Below are 22,387 nucleotides of genomic sequence, written 5' to 3'. Positions count from 1 at the left end.
CTTTCTGTATACAAGACCAGTTGACATAAAGGCATACATTTTTACATACAAGCCTGATGTTGCAAGTCTACAATAAAAAAAAAAAAAAACTGCAAAGTTTTCTTGGTTGTTACCCTTGCAAACTATCTCTCTTTACCCTTCTCCTCTGCCACGTTATTCTAGAACACTTCTAAGTAAAATGCAGGAGAATAGCCAATAGGATGCCTGCTGCTTGTCTGGGATCATGTGTAGCACTTTCTATTTGAAGCTGGTGTTTTAAAATTTCTTTCTAACGATCTTTTATTTTTAAAGATGGTAGGGAGGAGGGGGAGAAGTGGTTAGGAGGAAATTTCCCAAGAAGGCAAAGTAAAAATAAATGGAATGATGGCTTGGGAGTGGGTGGGGGGAGGGGAAAGCTGTAAGATGTGAAAGGGGTATTTTCAACACAGGAGTAAGAGCCAAACTTCACTTAGTTGGAGGCAGATGAGCACACACCGCTCCTTCAGGATGAGGGAAGGGGGTGTGAGTGGTTGAGGAGTGTCTGTGATGCAATTCAAAGGACCTGAGCACTGGGGGTGCAAATGCCCCATCGCAATGAACGTCCTCTAACGCCTGCCTAACGGGATGATTAATTCCACATCACACTCAATTTGTGAAAAGAGCTCTTGAAAAAACTTTTGCACAAGCAAACTGTCAAAATGATGAATGAAATAGGTGTGTGCAAATGGGGAGGGGAGATGGCAGGCATAAATGTATTGGCTTATACATTTTCGTTCCCCTAATGTCCCAGCCGTGTAGACAGGGCAGAGAGAACCGCCAACTGGAAGATTTGGTTCCTTTTCCGAACTGCATATGTAATCCGCAGACTGTAATAAGATAGATTATAGAAAAAAAGAAATAATCTCATTTCTTCATAAATTGTCTTCCTTCATCACCCCAATAATACATAACCATGATAATGGGTATTTTATAGTGTGTCCCATGCAAGATGGCCTTGGGTCCTTAACCTAATATAATAAACAGATAATTCAAATAAAAAGACAGCTCAGGCCAGTGGGAACAGGGCAAAGAGGCCAAGAAAGGCAAAAATCCATACTCTACTTAAATATATTAATAAAACAAAGGAGGGCCTGCTCTCTTTTCTAATGAATGAAAAATGCACTTAATTTAATCTGTTTAGTTTGAGAAATTATTTGCTTTCCCTTTCCCTCACACTGGAGCTCTGGCTACTTCTGGAATTGATCATCTCTGCTAAACACTGACGGTGTTGTAATAAATTGAACTGGGGCACACAAGGCCACATGTGCCCTCCAGAAGACAACTGCGCCCCCCCATCTTTCACTAGACAGCCTCAAAAGACTTCAGTCCCCCAGCAGGCATCACCATTGCCCTGTGGGGAGGTGACCAGTATTAATAGTTTTAATATTTTGGTTTATTAACCACACAAGCCATACAAGAGTATAATGTCCTTGTAAAAAGATTCAAATAAAATACTCAGTCAAGGGCACCTGGGTGGCTCAGATGGTTAAGCGTCTGCCTTCGGCTCAGGTCATGATCTCAGGGTCCTGGGATCGAGTCCCGCATCAGGCTCCCTGCTCCTCGGGAGCCTGCTTCTCCCTCTGCCTCTCTCTCTCTCTCTGTCTGTCATGAATAAATAAATAAAATCTTTTAAAAAAAAAATACTCAGTCAAAAGGTGTCCCTTCATCAGCCTTCCTCCCCAAACTAACCACCGCCATCACTCTGCTCTCTAGGGGTTCACCATTAAACAGTGGAGCGTGTATCATTCCATTCCTTCTCCATGCATTTGCACCCATACGCATATACAGGGTGCTATTTTATTTATACATAAATAGAGATGTGGGTAGGGGGAGAGAGAGAGAAAGATGCACTTTGTTTTGTTTTCGTTGCCTTTTATAATATGGCTTAGCGCATCTTCCGTGTCAATACCTACTGATTCACTTCATTTGATTGAGTGTCTTCAGAGTATTCCGAAGCATGGATATCCCCCACTTGATGTAATGATTTCATTATTAATGAACATTTTGGTTGCCCAAGAAGTCTTATTAACTATACTTAGAACGAACTGAGGCACCAGCGAGGTCAGTCCTCCCTCATCGGGCAAAACAGTAGTACAGCCATGAAATAATTAACTTTAAAGATCTTTTAAAGAAAAAGTCTTAGAGACTAACAATAATTGACAAAGAAAAATTGTTTTATAATTACATTTCCTTAAAACGGGACATGGAAGCCCCATTAAGGAAGTTTCTCAATAAGAAGGCATAATTGCTCCAAAATTTGTTTGCTATTATAATCATCCAGGAAGACCTTTGCAACAACAACAAAATAAAACACCGGGACGATAATAGCTGCCATTTATTGAGGATAATAAACATCTATTTTTGTTTTCTAATCAGTCACAGTCTTTATCTTTTTAGAGAGAAAAATTCTTTTTTTGGAAAACGGTCACAATTCCCTCAGGGGAAAGTCCCCATCACCCTACTTGTTTGGAGTTTCTGTCAGTTCTGGGTTATTTTGTACAGCATGGATATCTTAGCACACAGCATATAGTTCAGGCTGCTATAACAGAAATACTATAGACTGGGTGGCTTACACAACAGACATTTGTTTTTCACAGTTCTTGAGGCTGGAAGTCTGAGATCAGGGAGCCAGCATGGTTGGGTTTCGATGAGGCCTCTCTTTCTGGCTTACAGATGGCCACCTTCTTACTATGTCCTCATGTGACAGAGATAGAGAGAGCTCTGGTCTCTTTCTCTTCTCAGAAGGACACTAATCCCATCATTGGAGGCCCCATTCTCATGACCTCTTCTAAATCCAACCACCTCTCAAAGGCCCACCTCCCAATACCAACCATCACATTGGTTTTCAACATACAAATTTGGAGACAACACAAACATTCAGTTCATAACAGTGGGGAACAGAGGGCACTGTCCAGGAGGCAAGGTCACAGTGCAACTCCACTGTCCTTCTCCTAGGTGGAGGCATTGGTCAAGGTCAAGGTCAATGTTGGCACCCCATAAAATGCCTCCTGTGGGTTTAGCACACACAGAGCGTGGAGTGCGCTTTGCTGGTGAAGGGATTCCTCTGTCAGGACCACACCCTTACAACCAATGCTGAGGTTCCCAGACCGGTGCTGGGGATAAAGCTGGGCTTCACCTCTTCTCAGTGATCACCAGCTCTATAATTCACAAGTGCCCAGTGGGAACACAGACCCCCACGTAAGGCAAACGATTCCCCTTGCTGACTCTAATATAAACATGTGGTATTCATTCTGTAAGCTCCTCCACACGACAGCAAGGAGAGCAGCAATCACAACTAAGAGCTCTGAGAACTTACTGCCTTTGTCAGACATTATGCCAAATGCTCCCATGAACCATACCTTTCATCCTCACAATAATCTCATAGGTTGTTGTTCTAGAGGTGGTTTTGTTTGTTTGTTTATATACGTGGTGATCTAGGTTCAAGTTAAAAAAACTGCCCCCAGTTACCCAGCTTATAGATGGTGAAGCTGGGAGTCTAGAACAGCTTAGAGGACTCAAGGACTCACAGTGTTTAATTACTCTGCATCATAACACTGTGTCCTCATGTACATTTTCCTTCTTTGGAGAGGTTCTGGGCCATAAATAAATAGATATATAAATAAATATTTTTGTCCCCAGTCCATCCTCAGGAAATGGATTTGGGATCTAAAGAAACACAGGTTGTACCTGTGGATGTGTCTTCTGTCTGTGTTTGGGGATGCCTATCCAGGCCATGAGACAGGGAGCATCTGTGGACTCTGCTAGTCAAATAGATGAGTAGCTTTTCTTATTTCATTTTCTGAAATTGTTTCTCAAAAAGTAGCACAGGTCCATTTCCTTCTGGCCCCAGATCACCTTGACCTGGTCCATGTGCATGTCTGCAGAATTCTTAGAGCTGCAGGAGCATGGGGGAAGAGGTGGTACTCACAGAGAACACAGCACTGCGTGTTGCTCACACCCAGGCCCTCCGAGGTGGAGGTGGCTGAGTTTGGGATGGCGGTCCATGCCAGGAAGGATGTGACCTGAAGACCTGTGACAGGCCACATGCACACAGAGCTCCCTAAAGCCATTGTCCATTCTTGGAGTCATCTCCTAAAAGATCTGGGACTCCATTAGATCTACAGAAACGTGTGGTATGAGTCCTGCTAAAACCAGTACCTTTGTTGCTATGAAAGTTCAGAACTTTCATCTCTTGATGGAGGATGACTTTCTGTTTAACAAAACTTTTTAAAGTAACCTTAAGTATTAGGGGTCTCTGATATCAGCTACAGAATTCTGGAAGCCAGGCTTTAGACAGGTGAATGATTTCAGGTTTTTTATTTGTGGACACCGAGGAGGGGCGAGTGTTGGGCAGATCACAGAGGTGTAGTCTGTTGTTTGGGATATTTGTTCTACCAGTGACCAGGTCCTTCCTACTGGACGAAATGCAGAAGTGGAACTGCCCTGTCCCTTCACAGTGAGTGTCCCTCACCGTTAGGATGAAAGAGAGTCAAAGTCAATAGCCTCTTTCTCTGTTCAAAGTCTCTTTTCTTCTTTTTCTGCCTGAAGCACTTCTGAGCCTATTCAGTGTTCCTTCATTGCCTCTTGCACCAAAGCTGCCCAGTGTCACCTCTAAGTCAATTACAGAGGGAAAAACACACAAAGCCATTACAAGGAAGTAAAAAGTATAAAAGGCTTGGCAAGCCCTAAGAAGGCTGACACACTGCTAAGCCACAAGAAAGCAAGGACAGGCATGATTTCTATTTGAAAGGATAAGGGTCAGTGTGAGCAGGAAGCTAAGATGTGGGCATTTTTCAAGGAAGGATGTGATTGAGATTGGATTTGAAATTGACAAGTTTTCTAAAAAGTAAATGGGGATATTGTTCCTATATGAATGTATTTGAAGCACGTCCCGTAAGGAGTAGAAATAAAAGAAAATAAATCAATGATGTTTGTTCTCATCCAAATGCCACCATCAATGTTCCTAGGTAAAACAACCTACTGAGAGCAGGAAGGAAGGGGAGGTGCATCAGTAAGAATGGTATTAAATTCAGTCAATAGATTTTCTGTTTCCACCGGGAGCAAAGCAAGTCAAAAGGAGGGCTCAGGTTTTCAAAGAATAATTTAGATTAGGCACGATGGAACTTGAAAAGCAAGATGGTAGCAGTACTCATCACCAACATTGGATATAAAGTCAGCCTCCTGGCCTCCATTCTCCCAGGGATCCTTCCTCCTGATCCTTCCTCAGACCCTGTTGCTCCCCTGCTCAACACCATGCAGTGCTTTCCCAGCTCACTCAGAGTAGAAGTTAAGATGGCCCCAAACCCCACATCTGTACCTCCCAGCCTTCCCGTCAGACCTCATCTCTTACTGCCCTCCCCTCCTTCACAGCTCCAGCTACACCGGCCCCTTGGCTCTTCCCCAGAGGCCCCACTGCTTCTGTAGGACTCTTGCCCCAACCATGATTCCTCTGCCTCCTTTCATCTTTGCTCAAATGTTCCTATCCCTTGATCATTTGACTCGGTATTGCAGCCCTTTCCAGCCTGCTTTGAGTTTCTCCATAGTACTTATCACTCTCTGATGTACTCTATGTTTTACTTATTACCATCTTTCTTCTCCCTCTACACACAAACTCTAGAACGGTGAATTTTTGCCTCTTCTGTTTGCTCTTAAATTTCCAGAGAAGAGAACAGTACAGAATACATATTTGTTGAGTCAAAAAGCAAGTGGATGAACACAATCACTATACTTGTGGGGGGCCATGTGGAGTTCAACAGAAGGAACCATTGGCTCAGATTTACAACTGCAAAGAGACAGCACTCCTTTTGGGGGTTAACACACTTAGAGATTATTATCTGAGCTGGGAGTAGTATTGAAAATGCCTTCTGAGCTGTAGCTGTCCAACCAATATTGGGCTCTAATTCTTTTTTATCCAAATTTTTATTTAAATTCTAGTTGGTTTACTTACAGTGTAATATTGGTTTCAGGAATAGAATTTAGTGATTCATCACTTATATATAACACACAGTGCTCAACACAAGTGCCCTCTTTAATCCTCATCACCCAATTAGCCCATCCCCCACTCACCTTCCAGCAACCCTCAGTTTGTTCTCTATAGTTAAGAGTCTCTTATGGTTTGTCTCCCTCTCTTTTTTTTCCCTTCCCCTATGTCCATCTGTTTTCTTAAGAGAAAAGGTCTTATCCTCACTAGCTTTTGCTCTTACTGACTGTTAATATTATAAACTCCTGCACAAACCTGGAGAAAATAGACAAGATGTTTAGCCTTGAAATACATTCTGTAAATTTTTTTTTTCCTCAGGAACTTGATCAGTTAATTAAATCTCATGTATAACTTTCATCATGATTGTGAGCTTGCAGGCTGGCTGGTGGAGAAGGGAGGCAGGAGTATACACCATCTCTTGGAGGAGATATTTCCCAGCGGAGGTCAAGGCCAGCCTCCTGGTAGATCTTGTTAAGCAATACAGAAGTCTCTTTGGGGAGGGGGTGCAAGAGACAGTAGTGAGCAGCAAGGAATAGGAGAGTGAGAAAAATCAAGAGAATTAATAGATCGTTCTCCTGTGGTTTCTTCTAGATACAATTACCTAAAACTCAAAGCGCAAAAACTAAGCCTTTATTTCAGCAAACCCAGACTACTTCTTGTCACATGCCATTTGCTAAACACAGAGAGTTTAAAAAAAAATGTTCCTAGACATAATTCCATTATAGTAGTTGACACACAACCATAACCAACACCCCCCACTTTCTTGGACACTGATATGTCTGGATGAGAGAAACTTCTGGCCTGTGTGGCTTAATTCTGCAGTTGCCATAATCTCCACCCTCCAGAAGTTGGAAGTCATGATGGTAAAGTGGATTACTGCACAAGCCGTTGGGGTCTCTGGAGAAGGGAGTTCAAATCCCAAGCTTAGGTCATGAGTAAAGATGAAGGGGGTTGGTCTAATGGTTTATCCCCCTTTGGGAGCCATGAAAGGCACAGCTAGTTATGATTATTAACCTCGTTCAAAAGAAGCACAGCCAGGAATGTGGTGAATTGATCCTCATCCAATGAAACTGGCAACAGCCCACAGACTCCTGACTCTGAATTCACTCTGGACTTTTTCAAACACGATGTGAAATTTTTCAAAAGAAATCACAGTGTGACTGTTCCCTGGCAGAGAGAAGCATGTCATTTTGCAGAAGTGCCCATTTGAGCTCAAATAATTTAATGGAGATAAAGTAGTCTGTGATTATCAGCACATTATGGAAAAGAGGGACAGATCCGTTCTCTTGTCTTCTCTCTTGACAGGTGTATTTCTACTGGATTTGCCGGGATCCAAAGGCTTTTGAGTGGTTTGCTGATCTCTTACTTTCACTGGAAACACTTATGAGTGAGCGAGGGAAAGCTCATTTTCTGAGTTATCATATATTTCTTACTGGCTGGGATGAAAATCAGGTATTGACAAGATTCAGAATAATCAGTATTACATAAGTCATCTAATAATAGAGCAAAGAGCAGAGGAACAGTGTCAATAATGAGCTCTATAGTTATCTGGTGGCATGAAAGAATTATGTGTATGTTCTTAAAAAGGAAGGAAAAATAAAATAAACCAGGTTAGAAAGAGGTATTCAAATCATAGCAATAAAAGAATCCCAAGTATGGAAATCCAAGAAGAATTCTGTCACGAAAGGTTGCATTTGTCATTTTATTGACATGAGGCGAATATTACCGATCAGCTATATTGTCTTGTTCAGCTCCTGATTGGTTCTAATTCTATGATTTGAGCTATTCAGAGTTAGCAAGAAAAAAAGCCAAAGTGTTTACATTCGACATTTTGTATTGTGATGTATGTGAACATCTATAGAAAATAATCATTATGAATACATGATTTATCTAGAGATTTCTTTTTCTTAAGACATTCTTAGAAATTGTGTGCACATATGTTCATTCACCTAAGATCAAGAGGATCTTCTTTTGTGGCACGTGTTCTGCAGTATATTGTATCAATGAAATAGTAAAGTTGTGTTTACCAGAAATAATGTATATCAAAATATTGCACTAGGGTAGAATTTCAGGGTTGATAATATTGAATGATAACTACTACCTTTTAAATCTTTTTTAACTCCCCAAATATGGAAGCTAACAATGAAGTAATCACTAGGTTTATGAAATGTATGCTGCTCCTGTTGATATTTACTTTAAGGAAAGTATGTTTGAGCCAAGATTTATATTAATCACTAAATTTACAAACGAATGTGTTCCTGAGAGTGGGTACTCCTGCTCTCTCCCTCCCTCTCATAAACACACACACACACACACACACACACAGAGGCCCTATGGGACATTGCTGAAATTTGACTCTGTACCTTTGGGTAAGACTTAGCTTAAAATTCAGTAGCTAAATGAATTTTTAGGGTCTTATTTGCAGTCGGCCTTAAATATTTATTCCTTTGGGATAATTTGAAATACAGGTTCCTTGGGAACGAGCCTTAAAACATCTTTTTTTCTTTAATTTTATTTTATTATGTTATGTTAATCACCATACATTACATCATTAGGTTTTGATGTAGTGTTTCATGATTCATTGTTTGCGTATAACACCCAGTGCTCCATTCAATACGTGCCCTCTTTAATACCCATCACCAGGCTAACCCACCCCTCACCCCCTCCCCTCTAGAACCCTCAGTTTGTTTCTCAGAGTCCACAGTCTCTCATGGTTCGTCTCCCCCTCTGATTACCCCCTTCATTTTTCCCTTCCTACTATCTTCTTTTTTTTTTTTAACATATAATGTATTATTTGTTTCAGAGGTACAGGTCTGTGATTCAACAGTCTTACACAATTCACAGCGCTCACCATAGCACATACCCTCCCCAATGTCTATCATCCATCTACCCCATCCCTCCCACCCCCCACCACTCCAGCAACCCTCAGTTTGTTTCCTGAGATTAAGAATTCCTCATATCAGTGAGATCATATGATACTTGTCTTTCTCTGATTGATTTATTTTGCTCAGCATAACACCCTCTATTTCCATCCACGTAGTTGCAAATGGCAAGATTTGGGGGGTTTTTGATGGCTGCATAATATTCCATAATGAATTAAATACTGTTAATTATGTTTTCCAAACAGAAATTTTCCTTATTCAAATGGGATTTTTGACTAATGATCCATTTGATGAAGTACAGATACAGTCTTTGGTTTTTTTTTGCTTTCGAGCACTGTGCTTGCTCTTCAGCTTCTACAGTGAATTGATTTCAAGGGTCCATCTCAGAATTCCCAGTCATTTGGGAGTTTTGAGACTGAGGCCCTGTTTGATTTTGTGACAATACAACTCTGCCCCATCCTATCTCTGCCCCTTCTCAAAGTATGCTTTAAGATATACTTTTTTACTGAATACAAGTAAATTAAAATTGACGTGTTCTTAAATTTTTGTCATGACACATTGAAACTCTTTAGATGCTTGAATTCCAGAAAAAAAGTAATTGGTGCATTCTGTCAGTGAGGAATCAAAAGGCTTTTTTGGAAATAGCCAATTGTTAAACTGAATTCAACAACCTCAAAGTGGCAGAAAGACAAGAACAGAAGGGACAGATGGAAAAGGTATTATGAAGGGCAAATCAACAGGGTTTGAAGATTAATTGAACACTGGGCTGAAAAATATGGAACAAATATAATTCCAAATGTTTGAACATCACTGATTGGTAGCTTGACAGTACCACTAACATAAGTAGAAAGGGACCTTTTTTTTCTATTAAATAATGCCCAAACTTCTCCTCAAGGACTTTAAGGCCCTTCCTGACTGCTGGCAACCAACTGTTGCAATTCCATCATGCCTCTGGCACTTGAGCCACTAGACAATGCCTTGTGTTTGCATGCCTCCATATCTGCCCTCTCTGTCCCATTTCCCTGACCGTCACTTAATGTCCTCTGTCCTCCCCACTGCCTAGGACATGCAATGGTTCTTTGAAGCCCTGGCCATCCCCAGTTCTCTTAGTCAAAAGTACTTGGGGCTTCAGCAGTGTAACTTGTCTACTTCTCCAAGAGCACTTTGTTTCTATCTCCAGTAAAGAAGGATCCTGGTCTAACTTATGTCGTTGACGTCATGCATGTGGGCTTCCCCTCCCTTGGATGACCAGTTCTTCACAAAGCAAAGACCTTCTCTCTTTATTTTTGTACTGCTCACTCGTAGTACCCTGCCTGCTTATAGAAATCACTCAACAATTGTATGTGGAAGGAAGTTGAAGTCACACAGTATTTGAAGATTCATCTTGAGCTATGATGATCAATTTGAAGGAACAGAAAAAAATTTACGTAAAAATATGCTCAGGGAGTTCAAGACCCAGGACTCTACTCGGGCAGGAAGATGAGGGTGTCGGGGAGAAAGTTAGTAGTCATCTTTGTAGACGATGCTCACTGGGACCATGAAAATGAAAGTTCTTTGGGGAGTAGTGGTCCAAAAAGGACTGGAAACTGGGAAGGCAGCTGCATTGTGAGACAGGAGCAGATCATAGGAAAACAAATCTAACATTTCGTCCTTGAAAGAAAAGAAGAGTCAGAGAGAAGTAGAAGAAATAGTATTTCATAATGCATATAAAATCAAGGAGAAACAATGTTCAGCCACATGGTTGGTGGAGAAGCCAAGGAGAATAGGCCCGAGCTGGTCATTAGCTTAGGCACTTAGTCAAAAGTAAATTGGCTGCCTCTGCCTTCTTCTTTGCCCACAGCTGAAACTAGTCAATCCTACTGTTAAGCAAGAGGGCTGTGGGGCTACAATTGTGCTGCTCTAATCTGGAGGCTGACACAACTCTGACCTTGACTTCCAGTTCTGATAACAGGGCTTCTGCCACTTTTCAAGGCTCAGTCCTCAACTACTGCCGCAGTTCCTGTCCCTGAGCTCTTGTCTCCTACTTCATGCTTCCCTCTCGGTCTTGGTAAACCTGGCCAAGAAGAGGATCCTGCCGTACTCTCACTATTGCTCTCCTGGAGTCCCCTATTCCCAAACTCCATGCCGATAGGATCCCTGCCGCCTGGGGTCAGACCTGCCTGATGACAACTTCCTGCAGCCCGGGCTTCTGTGATTCCACCACCGTCCACCCTCACCAGCTGGTCTGTTGGGGCCTTACCTGGGGTAAGGTTTGGCCCAGCAGGGTTGTTAGCCAAACTGGTCAGGAGCAAGATGAGTCAGAGGACATGAGCAAATGGAGCACCAAAGGTTGTGAAACACGAACTCAAGAGCTGCATCGGTGTCTAAGGGGTGAGCATAGAACACACAAATCCCAGGAGGTAAGAAGAAAGTAGCTACCAGGGTTCAGCAACCTAAAACATCATCAGTAGGCAGTGCTATGCCCCAGGCTCTTATTTATCAATCAGTACTTACCTGGGTGCTTTTATATAATTTGAAAGCAAATTGTTGGGCACAGAGCTCCAATCCTGCCCCTCTCTGTGCTTGGCCACCAGGTCTGTCTGCCAGGCTCCGCCTCCTCCCAGCACTAGAACCTGGACAGTCCACTTCAAACCGTTTCAACCCAGTAGGTAGATCTGACTGTAAGATCCAACCACTTCCTGAACGTTTCCTATCATTTTAATCTGGCAGTGCCCTTCTCAAATCCCTAAGGTTTCATATTAAGTGAGTGGGAACAGAGGCAGAGATTAATTTCTGAGCAGTTTGGTAGAAAAAAGGAAGTAGCTTAATGCTTACTGTCCCTTAACCATATTTACCATACTACTCTAATCCTTGTCAAGAAAATTCCTCCCAGGTTCATGTTACTGTACCTCACCCAGGCACACATCAAACCCTTTGTTTCAGTAGTGCCCAAGGTAGAATACAAAGATAAATGAGATATGATGTCTATCCCAAAATGCAAAATCAGTGATTTCTGATGCTAATGATAAGCATCTCTAGCTGCATGAAGAAATGTTTTTGAGTATTCTATCTACAAATGAACATAATTACTTGATCTTTTATTTAGAAGCAGGTTCCTGTTGTGTTTTGTTTTTTTTTTTTTTCCTAAATGTCACCTGATGCAACAATTTTTATTTTAGGCCGTTCACATTGCTTTACATTGGGATGAAAGTACTGACGTGATCACGGGGTTAAAGCAGAAAACATTCTATGGAAGACCTAACTGGAGCAATGAGTTCCGGCAGATGGCCTACGCTCACCCCAGGTAAGGCGTTCTCTTTCCTCTGCCTGTAGGAGCCTCCCTGGAGGCTGCTGCTGAGGTGGAAAAGTCTAGGGCATGAGCTGCTCAACGTGTAGTAGTGAGCACTTTGTTTAGGGAGAAAACATCGACCTTAGAAAGGGTGGTCATGGAGTTTTCCAGAAACCTCTCTGCTTGACTGGCTTTCAACATCTGACAATTAGCAGTTGTGCTGAAATGTTTCACACTTAAATTCAATCAAAGATGGTATTTCTTTTTTTTTTTTTTAAAGATGGTATTTCTTAAACTACGTAGGTCTTGAAGAAATGTTCAGTGAACACAGCTGATCTCAACTTACCCAACTGGAGAATTCACTTATGTCCAACTGTAAACCGTATCTAACATGTTCAGCAAAGCAGACAAAAATTGTTCCAAGACCAAGCAGAGATTTAATGTGGTGGCTAAAGACCCAGGATCTGGAGCCTGAGTGCTTAGGTATAAATCCCAGCTCCACCATAACCACCTGCTTACTTTGGACAGGTTATGTATCCTGCCACTGACTTAGTCTCCTTCTCTGTAAGCTGCACTTAATAATAGAAGGTTGTGCTTTCTAATTCTAGAAGTTACTGGCTATGTGACCTTAGACAAGGTAGCTTGTTTGAGTTTTTGGGCCCCATTGTAGAAACATGAACGATACCATGCAGCCACCGTGTTGTTTTCATAATTCAAAAAATACATAGCTTGATAAAGTGCAAAGCACTAATGCAAATATTTATCATTGTTATTCTATGTCCCCTAACTCAGTCTCTGTTTTGAATCCCAGCATCTATGGCTCTTGAAAGTCAGTATGCCCTAATATTGTCCTTGTTTAAAGAATATTTTCCATATTTGAGGAAAGGCCTTGGAAGTGAGGAAGTATGCCACATAGATAACTGGGAAAGAGCAGAAGGACAGCATGTGCCAAGATCCTGAGGCAACAGACAGTGTTCCTGGCATGATCCAGGAGGCCAGTGAGGTTGGAACAGAGTGGGTAAGAGGAAGAGGGGCAGAAGGCATATAGGAGAGATAACTGGGGGACTATTACAGACCATTATAAGGCTTTGGATTTTATTCTGAGAGAGGAAACCACTCAAATGCAAAGGTTCAAGCACAAGAGTGACATGATCTGCCTTATGTTTAATGAGGCCACCTCTGGCTGTTGTGAGGGAATAAATTATAAGTGCCCTAAGGCAGAAGTGGAGAGGCTAGGAGGAGGTAAACAGTGGTAGTGGTTTGGTTTAGGAGCAGTACAGGTACTGAGAGGCAGTTGGATGCTGGTATTTTGTGAAGGTAGAGCTGACATGGCTTATTGATGGATTAGATGGGAGAACGGTGTGACCCGAGCTACAATGGACTTACGCTTACTAATTTGGGGATGACTGAGAGAGCAGGTTTGCCAGCACAGGATATCAAGAGTTCGGTCTTTTGACATGTTTAGTTTGAGATGCCTGTTATACAACCAAGTGGAGAAGTCAAGCAGACAGGTGAATATGAGTCAGGAGTCAGAGGTGTTCAGGCTGGAGATGTACACGTGGGAGATGTTAGACGTGAACTGTATTAGAACCAGGAAACTGAATGAAATAGACAAAGAAGCCAATTCAGATGGACAGGAGTTTAAAGGACCACCATATCCAGAAGAGAGGACAACACATTCTCTATTTGCAAGTCACAGAGTTTAATATAAATTACTCATAGCTATCAGATTAATCATGTCATTTACATCTTCTATAGCCTGACCTCTCTTCTGTCCACTTTATTGGTATTGAACCACTAAGAGTAAACTAAAATCTACTAGGGTCTTTCTGACTAATTCCCTGTTTCCATCTCTCCCAGAAGTTCTGGTGCTGTTGCTTTGTGGTCTCTCATCAGGGTCATTGCGTCCTGAAACCTTCCATAATTCCCTTGCATGCTTTCTGCTCTATAAGATACTCTTCTGGTGAATATTAATTAACTTTTGGTCAGTTTGGCTGCTCTTTTTTACATTTTTCTAATACTCTCTTTGTGCTCAAACTTTTCCATTTTCTTTTTTGTTAATCGTTACTAAATTTTTGAGACCTCCTTGGACCAGCTGTTTGAAGAAAGTATGGTGAGACACGGAGTGTGGAAGGAGTGACCAAGTCCAAGGTTCATAACCTGTCCAGTTCCAGCCCTGTGAGACCCCGAACCAACCCTCTATACCCTATGCTGTGGCAGCCTGCCTGAGAAACACCAGACCCAAACTGAGAGCATTCACTGCAGAGGCTCTGGATTCCTGAGCACACCGTGCCTGCATCTGCTCAGGAATGAATCCATTGGAAGTAGTGGGGACCTTCTCCTAACCTTGAATTGTCCTAAGAGTAAAGGATTTCCAACAAGAGAGGCCAAGAAAAGCTTAACCTTTAACTTCAGGGTTAAGGGAGGGAACGAGTGGACCAACTACACAGTTGTTTTGTCCTCAGGCTCAGCCTCAGATGCCCTAGGAGAGCTGGACAAGCCCATGGCAAGTGGCCTTGGGACTCTCCAGGCACCACTTCTGAAAACTGCTGGCTCCACTTTGTTTCTTACCTTGACTCTTGCTGACACTTGACCTAGAATCCAGTTCCAGTGTCCTATCTTCTCTCTAAATATGGTGCTTAGAACCCATCCCAGCTTCCAGAGCCTCAGAATCTGGTTCCCTTGTGCTATCTGCTCAACGTCCTGTCCCAACTCCCAACTCCTAGAGCCCTAGCCTCCTCTGAGCCCTGAAGTCACCACCCTTCATCTCCTATCCATGGGGTACTTATCCAGGGGCAGAGATTGGATCGTTTTATCTGTGAGTTCTTTAAAAAGATGGTGGGTGGAACACTAACAAAATGATACAAGCTCATATGTTACAACCACGACCAGGATTTTCTTTGTTGGTATGTTCTCCTTTTGGAAAAAAACATCTACTCATCTGATAAATGTTTTACACTTAGTTTTCAATTAAAGGATGAATGTTCCCACTTGCAGGGTTCTTACAGGACACATACATCTTTACTCTGAGTTCTTATAGATAGGACCACTCTTTGTTAGGATTGCCCCTTATTGACGAGTCACGTTGTATTTGTTTATTTGTTACACGTGAAGTTCACGGCCCAGTGGGCAAGAAGGCCTTTCAAACCAAACCATTTAATTATCATCCTTCCCTCAGAAAGGTGTGAGCCAGAAACAGCACCAGGAGACCCGAGAGCAGAACTGAGTTTGCACTAACACTGCCCGAGCAATTATGTCGGGTAGTGGCTGGGAAGCGAGTCTGTCCAAGCATGCGGGGAACGAGGAGTAGGAAACAGTTTGAAGGCAGGAAAACCACATAGTTGTCACTTCTCTTGTTGCCCTTGTGAAGAGTGTGCTCATTCCTGTTCAGAAGCTGTAATCAAAGTTTAGTATGTAAATGTACTTAAAACCCAATTGAGCTTTTCAGCACATTAGCTGATGGATGACTTCGCCTCCCCCTGAGCAAAAGAGGCCCCCTAAGACTGTCACCAAATCAAGCCTCTACAGCATACTTCTTAGCCCCCAAATTTTAAAAGTAGCCTATTTGTAATAGCCTTAGACACTGGAACACAACTTGTTATATAGCTCCAACTATCAATGTAATTAATATAAGACACATGTAGGCAAAGATCAATGATCATTTCTTCCTTGGAATGCCAGATCCTGGGCAAGACAAGTCACCAGTAGACAGCTTAGCACCCCCCTTCCAAAAGACTTTTAAAATGACCTCCTTAAAATAATTTTGTTTTCTGCTGTGTAAAAGAAGATTTATGTTTAATGAAGCTTTTAATGAAGAAATCTCAGAAAGAGAATGCCAATAAAATCTAATTTTTAAACAAGAAAATCTAATTTTGAGAAGTATTTCAATATCCTGGCCTTTGTCCAGATATAAATGAAACACACAATCCAATTATTGTTCCGCACAAAGGACAGAGTAACGTTAATTTTCCTCAAGATGGTTATTAAAGAGATAAACAGTATGTTTTTCCTTGATTATGTCAAGGATATGTTTGTTCCCAAGCCTACTTGGCTACTCTTAGAAGACAGGTCTTTCCTGTCATTAGCTCATATCTTTTGGCAAAGATGGGTCAGAAAGAATTGGTGGATTTGTTAGTGGCCTCAGAAAAGGTTCTTTGTTCTTGAGGGCCTTTGAAGTAGGCTCTCAACCATTTCTATTCATCAGCACGAAGCCAAGGATTCTTAGGGCTTACTCTTTTAAAAACATTTACCTGTTCCCTCAAAGCTGGAGTTTGTTCTTGTTCTAAGAAGAAGGAGTTAAATCAAAAGAATAAAGGGAAGAGAGGCAAAAATATTTTTTTTACAGAACATGAAAAACAGCACCAAAAATAAAGCTCGAAGGGAAGCAGATCAAAGAGAATAGTGCAAGCTCCAAAGGAACCAGAAAATTGCAAAAATAACAGTAATAGAGAAACAAATTGATGGGCATCAAAATGAATACAAATAAGGAAAGGGGAGGAAAAAATTAAAAAGTGATCAAAGACTGAAAGTAGAAAAATGGGAAAGTGTACTCTATTGTTTTTATTTGCAATTAATTTTTGTAATTTTATCAGCTGTATTACAGAACACAAGTATAGTTTTAAAAGAAGATCACCAACTAGTAAGTGAATATATAGAAAGTAAGCCTTTGATTGGCCCAAACTCACGGGCACGTGACATTCGCTGTACATTGCTTATGTTGGACAAGCCCGGAAAAGTAGTTCAAACACAAAACAATGAAAACAGTTCTCCCGACTAGAATACGGTAGGTTAATTAAATACAGGCATTGAGAGTCATGTCTTCCTAGTCTATAGAAATGTGTATCTTTCACAAAAATGGAAGCTGTATTTCATTTTTTGTAAACGGTCTCGACTTGTTCCCAAGCTTTCACAAAATATTCAGAAAATCAGGGAATCATTTCCAAGAAGGTACACAGAATGAAAATATATATATTTGTCACATCCAGCTACTTTTTGGATACATACACATTGTGCATATACTCAACCGTCTGGATCTGCAGATTGGTTGTTTTTTAATTAATTGAATAAAATGATTTTCCATAGGACTTTGGTCTTTGGTCTTAACATTTCACCAAGTATTTATCATTTGCCACTTTTGACTTAGCTGCTAATAACTTCCCCGTGCCATGTAGATGTAAAACTTTATGTAATTAATGACCATAAAAATTTTGAAGATTCGGCCATTTCTTCAAAACTTGAGTAGAAGTGTTTCTCTTATCTCGAAGAAACAAAGACTTCAGAAGAGTACTACCATTTGTTAGAACTGTTCAATCCAACCCAACGAGGGAGAAAGGTGCCGACTTACCATATGATTGGGAACTTCTAATCCATATTGCAGGAATGTATTTTAGACCACCCATTGTTTTCAGAAATGTAAAAATACCTTTATACTAAATCAAGTAAATGTGTCCATCTGGAACCACATTTGCTTGTGTGCACACTCTCCAATTCTCATTTGTACATGCATATGTGCAAAATGTTTTTAAATGATATTTTGGAGAAAGTCACATTCTGATGATAGCATACAGGGCCCTCTATCTAATAGGATATTCTTTACATTCGTTATATGACTAAAGTGTTCAGAATACCCGAAGAAATAGACCTAAGTGGAAATCCCACACATGACAAATTATAGCTTTATGAGAGAAATAAAGCCACCATTAACTTATGACTGGGATAACGTTAGCATGTTTCAATAGTACCTTTCCACCAGAGGACATCCAGCTCTCCCTCCAGTTAGAGTCAGGTGAAGATTCAATGAAAATTACTGGCTTTACTCTATTTTTGGTAGCAAAGGTTAGGGAGGTTGGGTGAGCACAAGTGGATTTGTCATTATTCTGCTAAGCATCTTTGATGGTTTTACCTAGAAAATCATTAGATATGGCAACTATATGAGCATATTTCTGGATGAAGGTGTATACATTCCTGTGTTTTATCAGAGAGGGGAGGAGAGAGGATGGGCAGAAAAATGGCCCTACCATTCCCTGGCATCTAACGCTACAAGTCACCTACTTTTATTTCTCTCTTATTTCATTTTCTATTGGACCATGACCATCCTCAAAGACAGCAACTTTCTCTGTGCCCCCACGGAGCTGAGCACAGTGGCCAACATCAGCAAGTGAAGGGACCATGAGAAGGATGTGGAAGCTGGGACCAGATTCCTAATTCTTCCCAAATAAAATGGAGTTGGTGGGAATAGCAAGTTAATTCTCAGCAGTGAGCAAGCACTGTTAGGGACTTTGTAGCTCCTAATGAACCACTGAGTAATTAAGATGCAGAGAGAAGTCACAGAGCAGGCTGCTACAAATCAACTGGGAGATGGGTTTAAAAAAAAAAAAAAAAAAAGCTGGCCAACACAATTATTATCTGTGGTTGTGAAAAGAAGGTGCTGTACAAAATATAATTATACGATGAATCATTTGGAGGAATTTCTAATGAAAAACATTCGCTAGGAAAGATTAACCAGAAGTTGTGTCCATTGTCTGATACCAAGTTTGTAGCCCTCCTTGTCTTCTTTCTAAGCCTCCATAAATCCACGGGAAGCTTCTGTTTATCGATTTTATTTGCAGAATGCACTCAGGGTATAAAGTAATTTGATTTTTTTTAAATGGGGTTTAGGGTCTGCCCCTACAGGGTTATAACTTACCAAGCATAAAAGCCAACACATAAAAACAAACGTACAATTTAAAGAGAGAAGTGCTCAAGGCAGCAGAACCTGGGAATCCAGCAAGATGGTGGGATTACTCCCGGGCACACCCACTCTCCCATATATCTGCTGAGCAGAAATCTCCTGGTGGGTGACATTTTGGATGCCTTTCATGCATGGCATTGCTGAAATGTTTTGAAAAATGCATCAACCCTACAGAAAAGAGCACAATAGTTATTTAGCAAATAAGAGGGGGAGCGGGAGGATTCTCCTTATTGTTCATCAGAGCTAAAAATAATACTGCTAATGTTAAAACCATCTTTGCAGCTCGTGTAAAATTTGTCCTTTTCCCATCAAAGTCAGCAGCCCAGACTGATCGATGCCGCTAATGCTGTCCTGGATCCAAGTCCTCATTCATGTGCAAGCTCTGCAGCTTGCAGGCTGTAAACCAAAGGATACTGCCTTGTGTTTTTATACTTCTTTTACAGGGAATCTTTTTTTAATTCTAAGCAATCGTGGGTAATTAAACTTGATAGGAGAATTTTTTTCTATACCAACCCCATTAGGGTTCTGTTGCACTTGTCCGCTGCCTCATAAAAGGAAAAAAAAAAAAAAGCTGCCGCATCTGTGCCTTCCACACTCTGTGCAGATTCTCGGCTCTGTGAGCCCCACGGTATATGCATTCGGGACAAGAAAGCTCCGCGCTTGAAACTACAAGTGCCGAGGCGGGTAAGCAAGGCAAGCGATCGGCTGCCCTGTGCGGGGACAGGAAGGCACAGAGTGCTCGTGAAGGGAGATAATGAATGGCCTTTGTGAGACTTTTTGGCGACTGCATAATCATGACACTTACATGAATCCAGCAAAGTGTGTACTTCGTTGTGCAGCGTAATGGTCACGATTTCAAAAGAGGCAGGGTTGCTGTGAACGGCTGGGGACACCAGTGGTTCACCTGGCCGCCAGCAGTCAGAACCCTTTGAAATGGAGTCTTAAAGGCAGAGCATCAAAGGGGATCCTCAGGACCCGCAAACAGTCACTACGACTGCAAACGAAAGGGCAACTCTAGCCTGTTGGGAATGGGCCAGTGGGCAATCACTTTGGTGACACCTACGCGAATGGAAAAATTATCACCACCCATATAGGCGTCTTTGAACACGGATGCAGGGATACCTCTGGGCCTCAGACACAAAGCCAAGCTGTGACTCTTTACGGGGAAGGGTTTTGCCTGACCCATCTATCATTCAAAATGTTTCACTCCAGAATTCAAATAGCCCAGTGCTGGAGTGCTGATCCAGGAGGACTGTCACCATCGTTGGGGTAACAGCCCATGTCACATCTGTTCAGCTCCGCGAAGCAGACAGACATCTTGTGGGTCAGAGTGTAGGCTGTTCCTGGGGCTGGCCATGTGCCAAGCACAGGATGGAAGGCTATACTGGCAATGTCATGTCTAATCCTCTCAGAGGTTCTAAGAGCTAGGTCCTATCATGCACCCCATTTCACAGAGAAGGAAGCAGGGGGCCTTTGAGGAGATAATAAACATGCCCAAAGCTCCTCAGCAACAGAGGGGTAGAACCAACAGCATTCTTAATCAGTGCCTTCTATTTCCATAAACACCTGAAAGTTGCTTCATTAAGTCATAAACTCGTATTTTTCAGTGGAAAATACTTTCGGAAAAGGCACTTTCTCGAATTTTGCCGTGGGAATAATAGCTTCAAAAATAGTCCTTATATGTTTTGAGCATATTGTCATTTACAAATGAGTCCACTTGATAAACTCGTTTGAAGCTAGAGTTTGAAATATAATTGAACCATCAATTTCTACCATGGTTATTATGGTCCTGGAACACATAATTAAAATGTGGATTGACTACATGGCAGAGAACCATGTTAACATATAAGCTAAGAAGAACGAGCTATAGAGGAACTTCCCAACCACAGCCAGCTATCAAGGAGCAGAGGTGCTGGGTGGGCTGGTCCTAGAGTCCCAGTAATTTCTCCAAGACAATGTTTCTCAAAGTGTAGCTCACAGGACCATGTGCCTCAATATCATCTGGGGGACTTGCTAAAAATGCATTCCTGGGATTCAAGCCTGGGAATCTACATTTTAAAAATCTGCCTAGGTGATTTTATGCGCAGTGCCAGAGATTGGAAAAATGCTATAAGGAATAGAACAGTGCAAGACAAGGGAAGCATGGTCTGTAAGTCCCTGTAGAGACTGGTTACGCCTGACTTCTGGAGACAACCTGAATCCTTGCACCAGTGTGTTATTTATATTTATTTATAGAAGCAGAGCTGGCAGCCGTGGTCCCAAGGGACCTGAGCAGCCCGGGGACACTCACTATATGCAACAATACCTCTTCCACACGGTTTTCTGAAATGTCCTGACTAGAGAGGACAGTTTTCAGGTGACTCCACTTTCAGTAATGTCTTTTTCCTTTCCAATTCTTCTTTTTGGCCTTCTTTGAAAACCAAAGGCATTCCAACAGGAAAAATAAACTAGCTTCTCTCACTTTAGTATAAATTTTATTAGCTATGAAAAGGCAGGGCTGAACAAGATATTAATAATAACTAACACTTTTTAAACCTTTTTGAATGCATTATCTCATTTTGTTCTCAATAAAACATATAATGTAATCATTAGTCTCTTTTTGCACATGCAGAGATTGAGATCTTGCCCAAAATCTTGCAGATCATAATCAATGGAACCATTTATTCATTTATTCAACAAATGTGTATTTTTCACTGTGGCCAAGCACTATTGCGGGCTCTGGAATAGTGAGGAGTAGAGCAGAACAGGAACCTCACATTCTAGTCACCAATCCAGGAGGACATGAATCAGGGTCACTGGACCAGAAATCCAAGTGCTATCACCTCTGTCATTGAAACTCCCTCCCCAGTCATCATGGCCCTGCTACTCTCGATCTCCTGGGCTCCACCTGCCTGTGTGTTTCAGGGTCTAACAAGACGCTGGGAACCTGTGTGGGAGTACGGCACTGAGTAGGAGAGAGAATCTAAGAAAAAGGAAGTGAGTGGAGAAAAATAAATGAAGGCACAACCGCAACCACTTCACTAATTTTATAACTCTGTCTTGGTTTCTGGCTAGCCTTGCTCCTGCATAACACATTCTTTCCTTGTCTTATCCTACCACAGCAGCAGCATTGGTGTGTTCTTCTGTGGACCCAAAGCTCTCTCAAAGACGCTTCAAAGGATGTGCCGCTTATATTCCTCGGCCGACCCCAGGGGCGTCCATTTTTACTACAACAAAGAAAGCTTCTAAGCCTTGGAGAAAAAATTTCTTGTGTTATGTAAGTGGCTGCAGTCATGTAGGTCAGCAGTCAGGAAACGTTTCCTGTAAAGGGCCATATAATAATTATTTTGGGTTCTATGGACCATATGATCTCAGTCACAACTACTCTACTTTACCATTTTAATGCACCAAAGTAGCCACAAACAATAAATACGTCAAGGTATGAGCATGGCTGTGTGCCAATGAAACTTTATTTATGGACATTGAAATCATATTTCATATAATTTTGTCATGGAACATTCTTTTGATTT

General features: G+C 41.7%; 1 protein-coding gene across 1 annotated transcript in view; it reads left to right on the top strand.

Moving 5' to 3' along the window:
• The window catches only part of LOC118002000 (NADPH oxidase 3), a 55,932-nt gene extending 33,826 nt beyond the window's left edge, over positions 1-22,106 (top strand). Inside the window, exons 11-13 of the mRNA XM_034992215.1 lie at positions 7,304-7,450; positions 12,039-12,163; positions 21,980-22,106. Of these exons, the coding sequence (XP_034848106.1) occupies positions 7,304-7,450; positions 12,039-12,163; positions 21,980-22,106 (399 nt within the window). The remainder of the gene's footprint in view (positions 1-7,303; positions 7,451-12,038; positions 12,164-21,979) is intronic.
• The last annotated feature ends 281 nt before the right edge of the window (positions 22,107-22,387 follow it).

This window comes from Mirounga leonina, unplaced genomic scaffold (assembly GCF_011800145.1).
Source record: "Mirounga leonina isolate KUSES-001 unplaced genomic scaffold, KU_Mleo_1.0 Mir_56, whole genome shotgun sequence".
NCBI classification, from domain to species: Eukaryota; Metazoa; Chordata; class Mammalia; order Carnivora; family Phocidae; genus Mirounga; species Mirounga leonina.
This window is presented reverse-complemented; position numbering and strand designations above follow the sequence as displayed.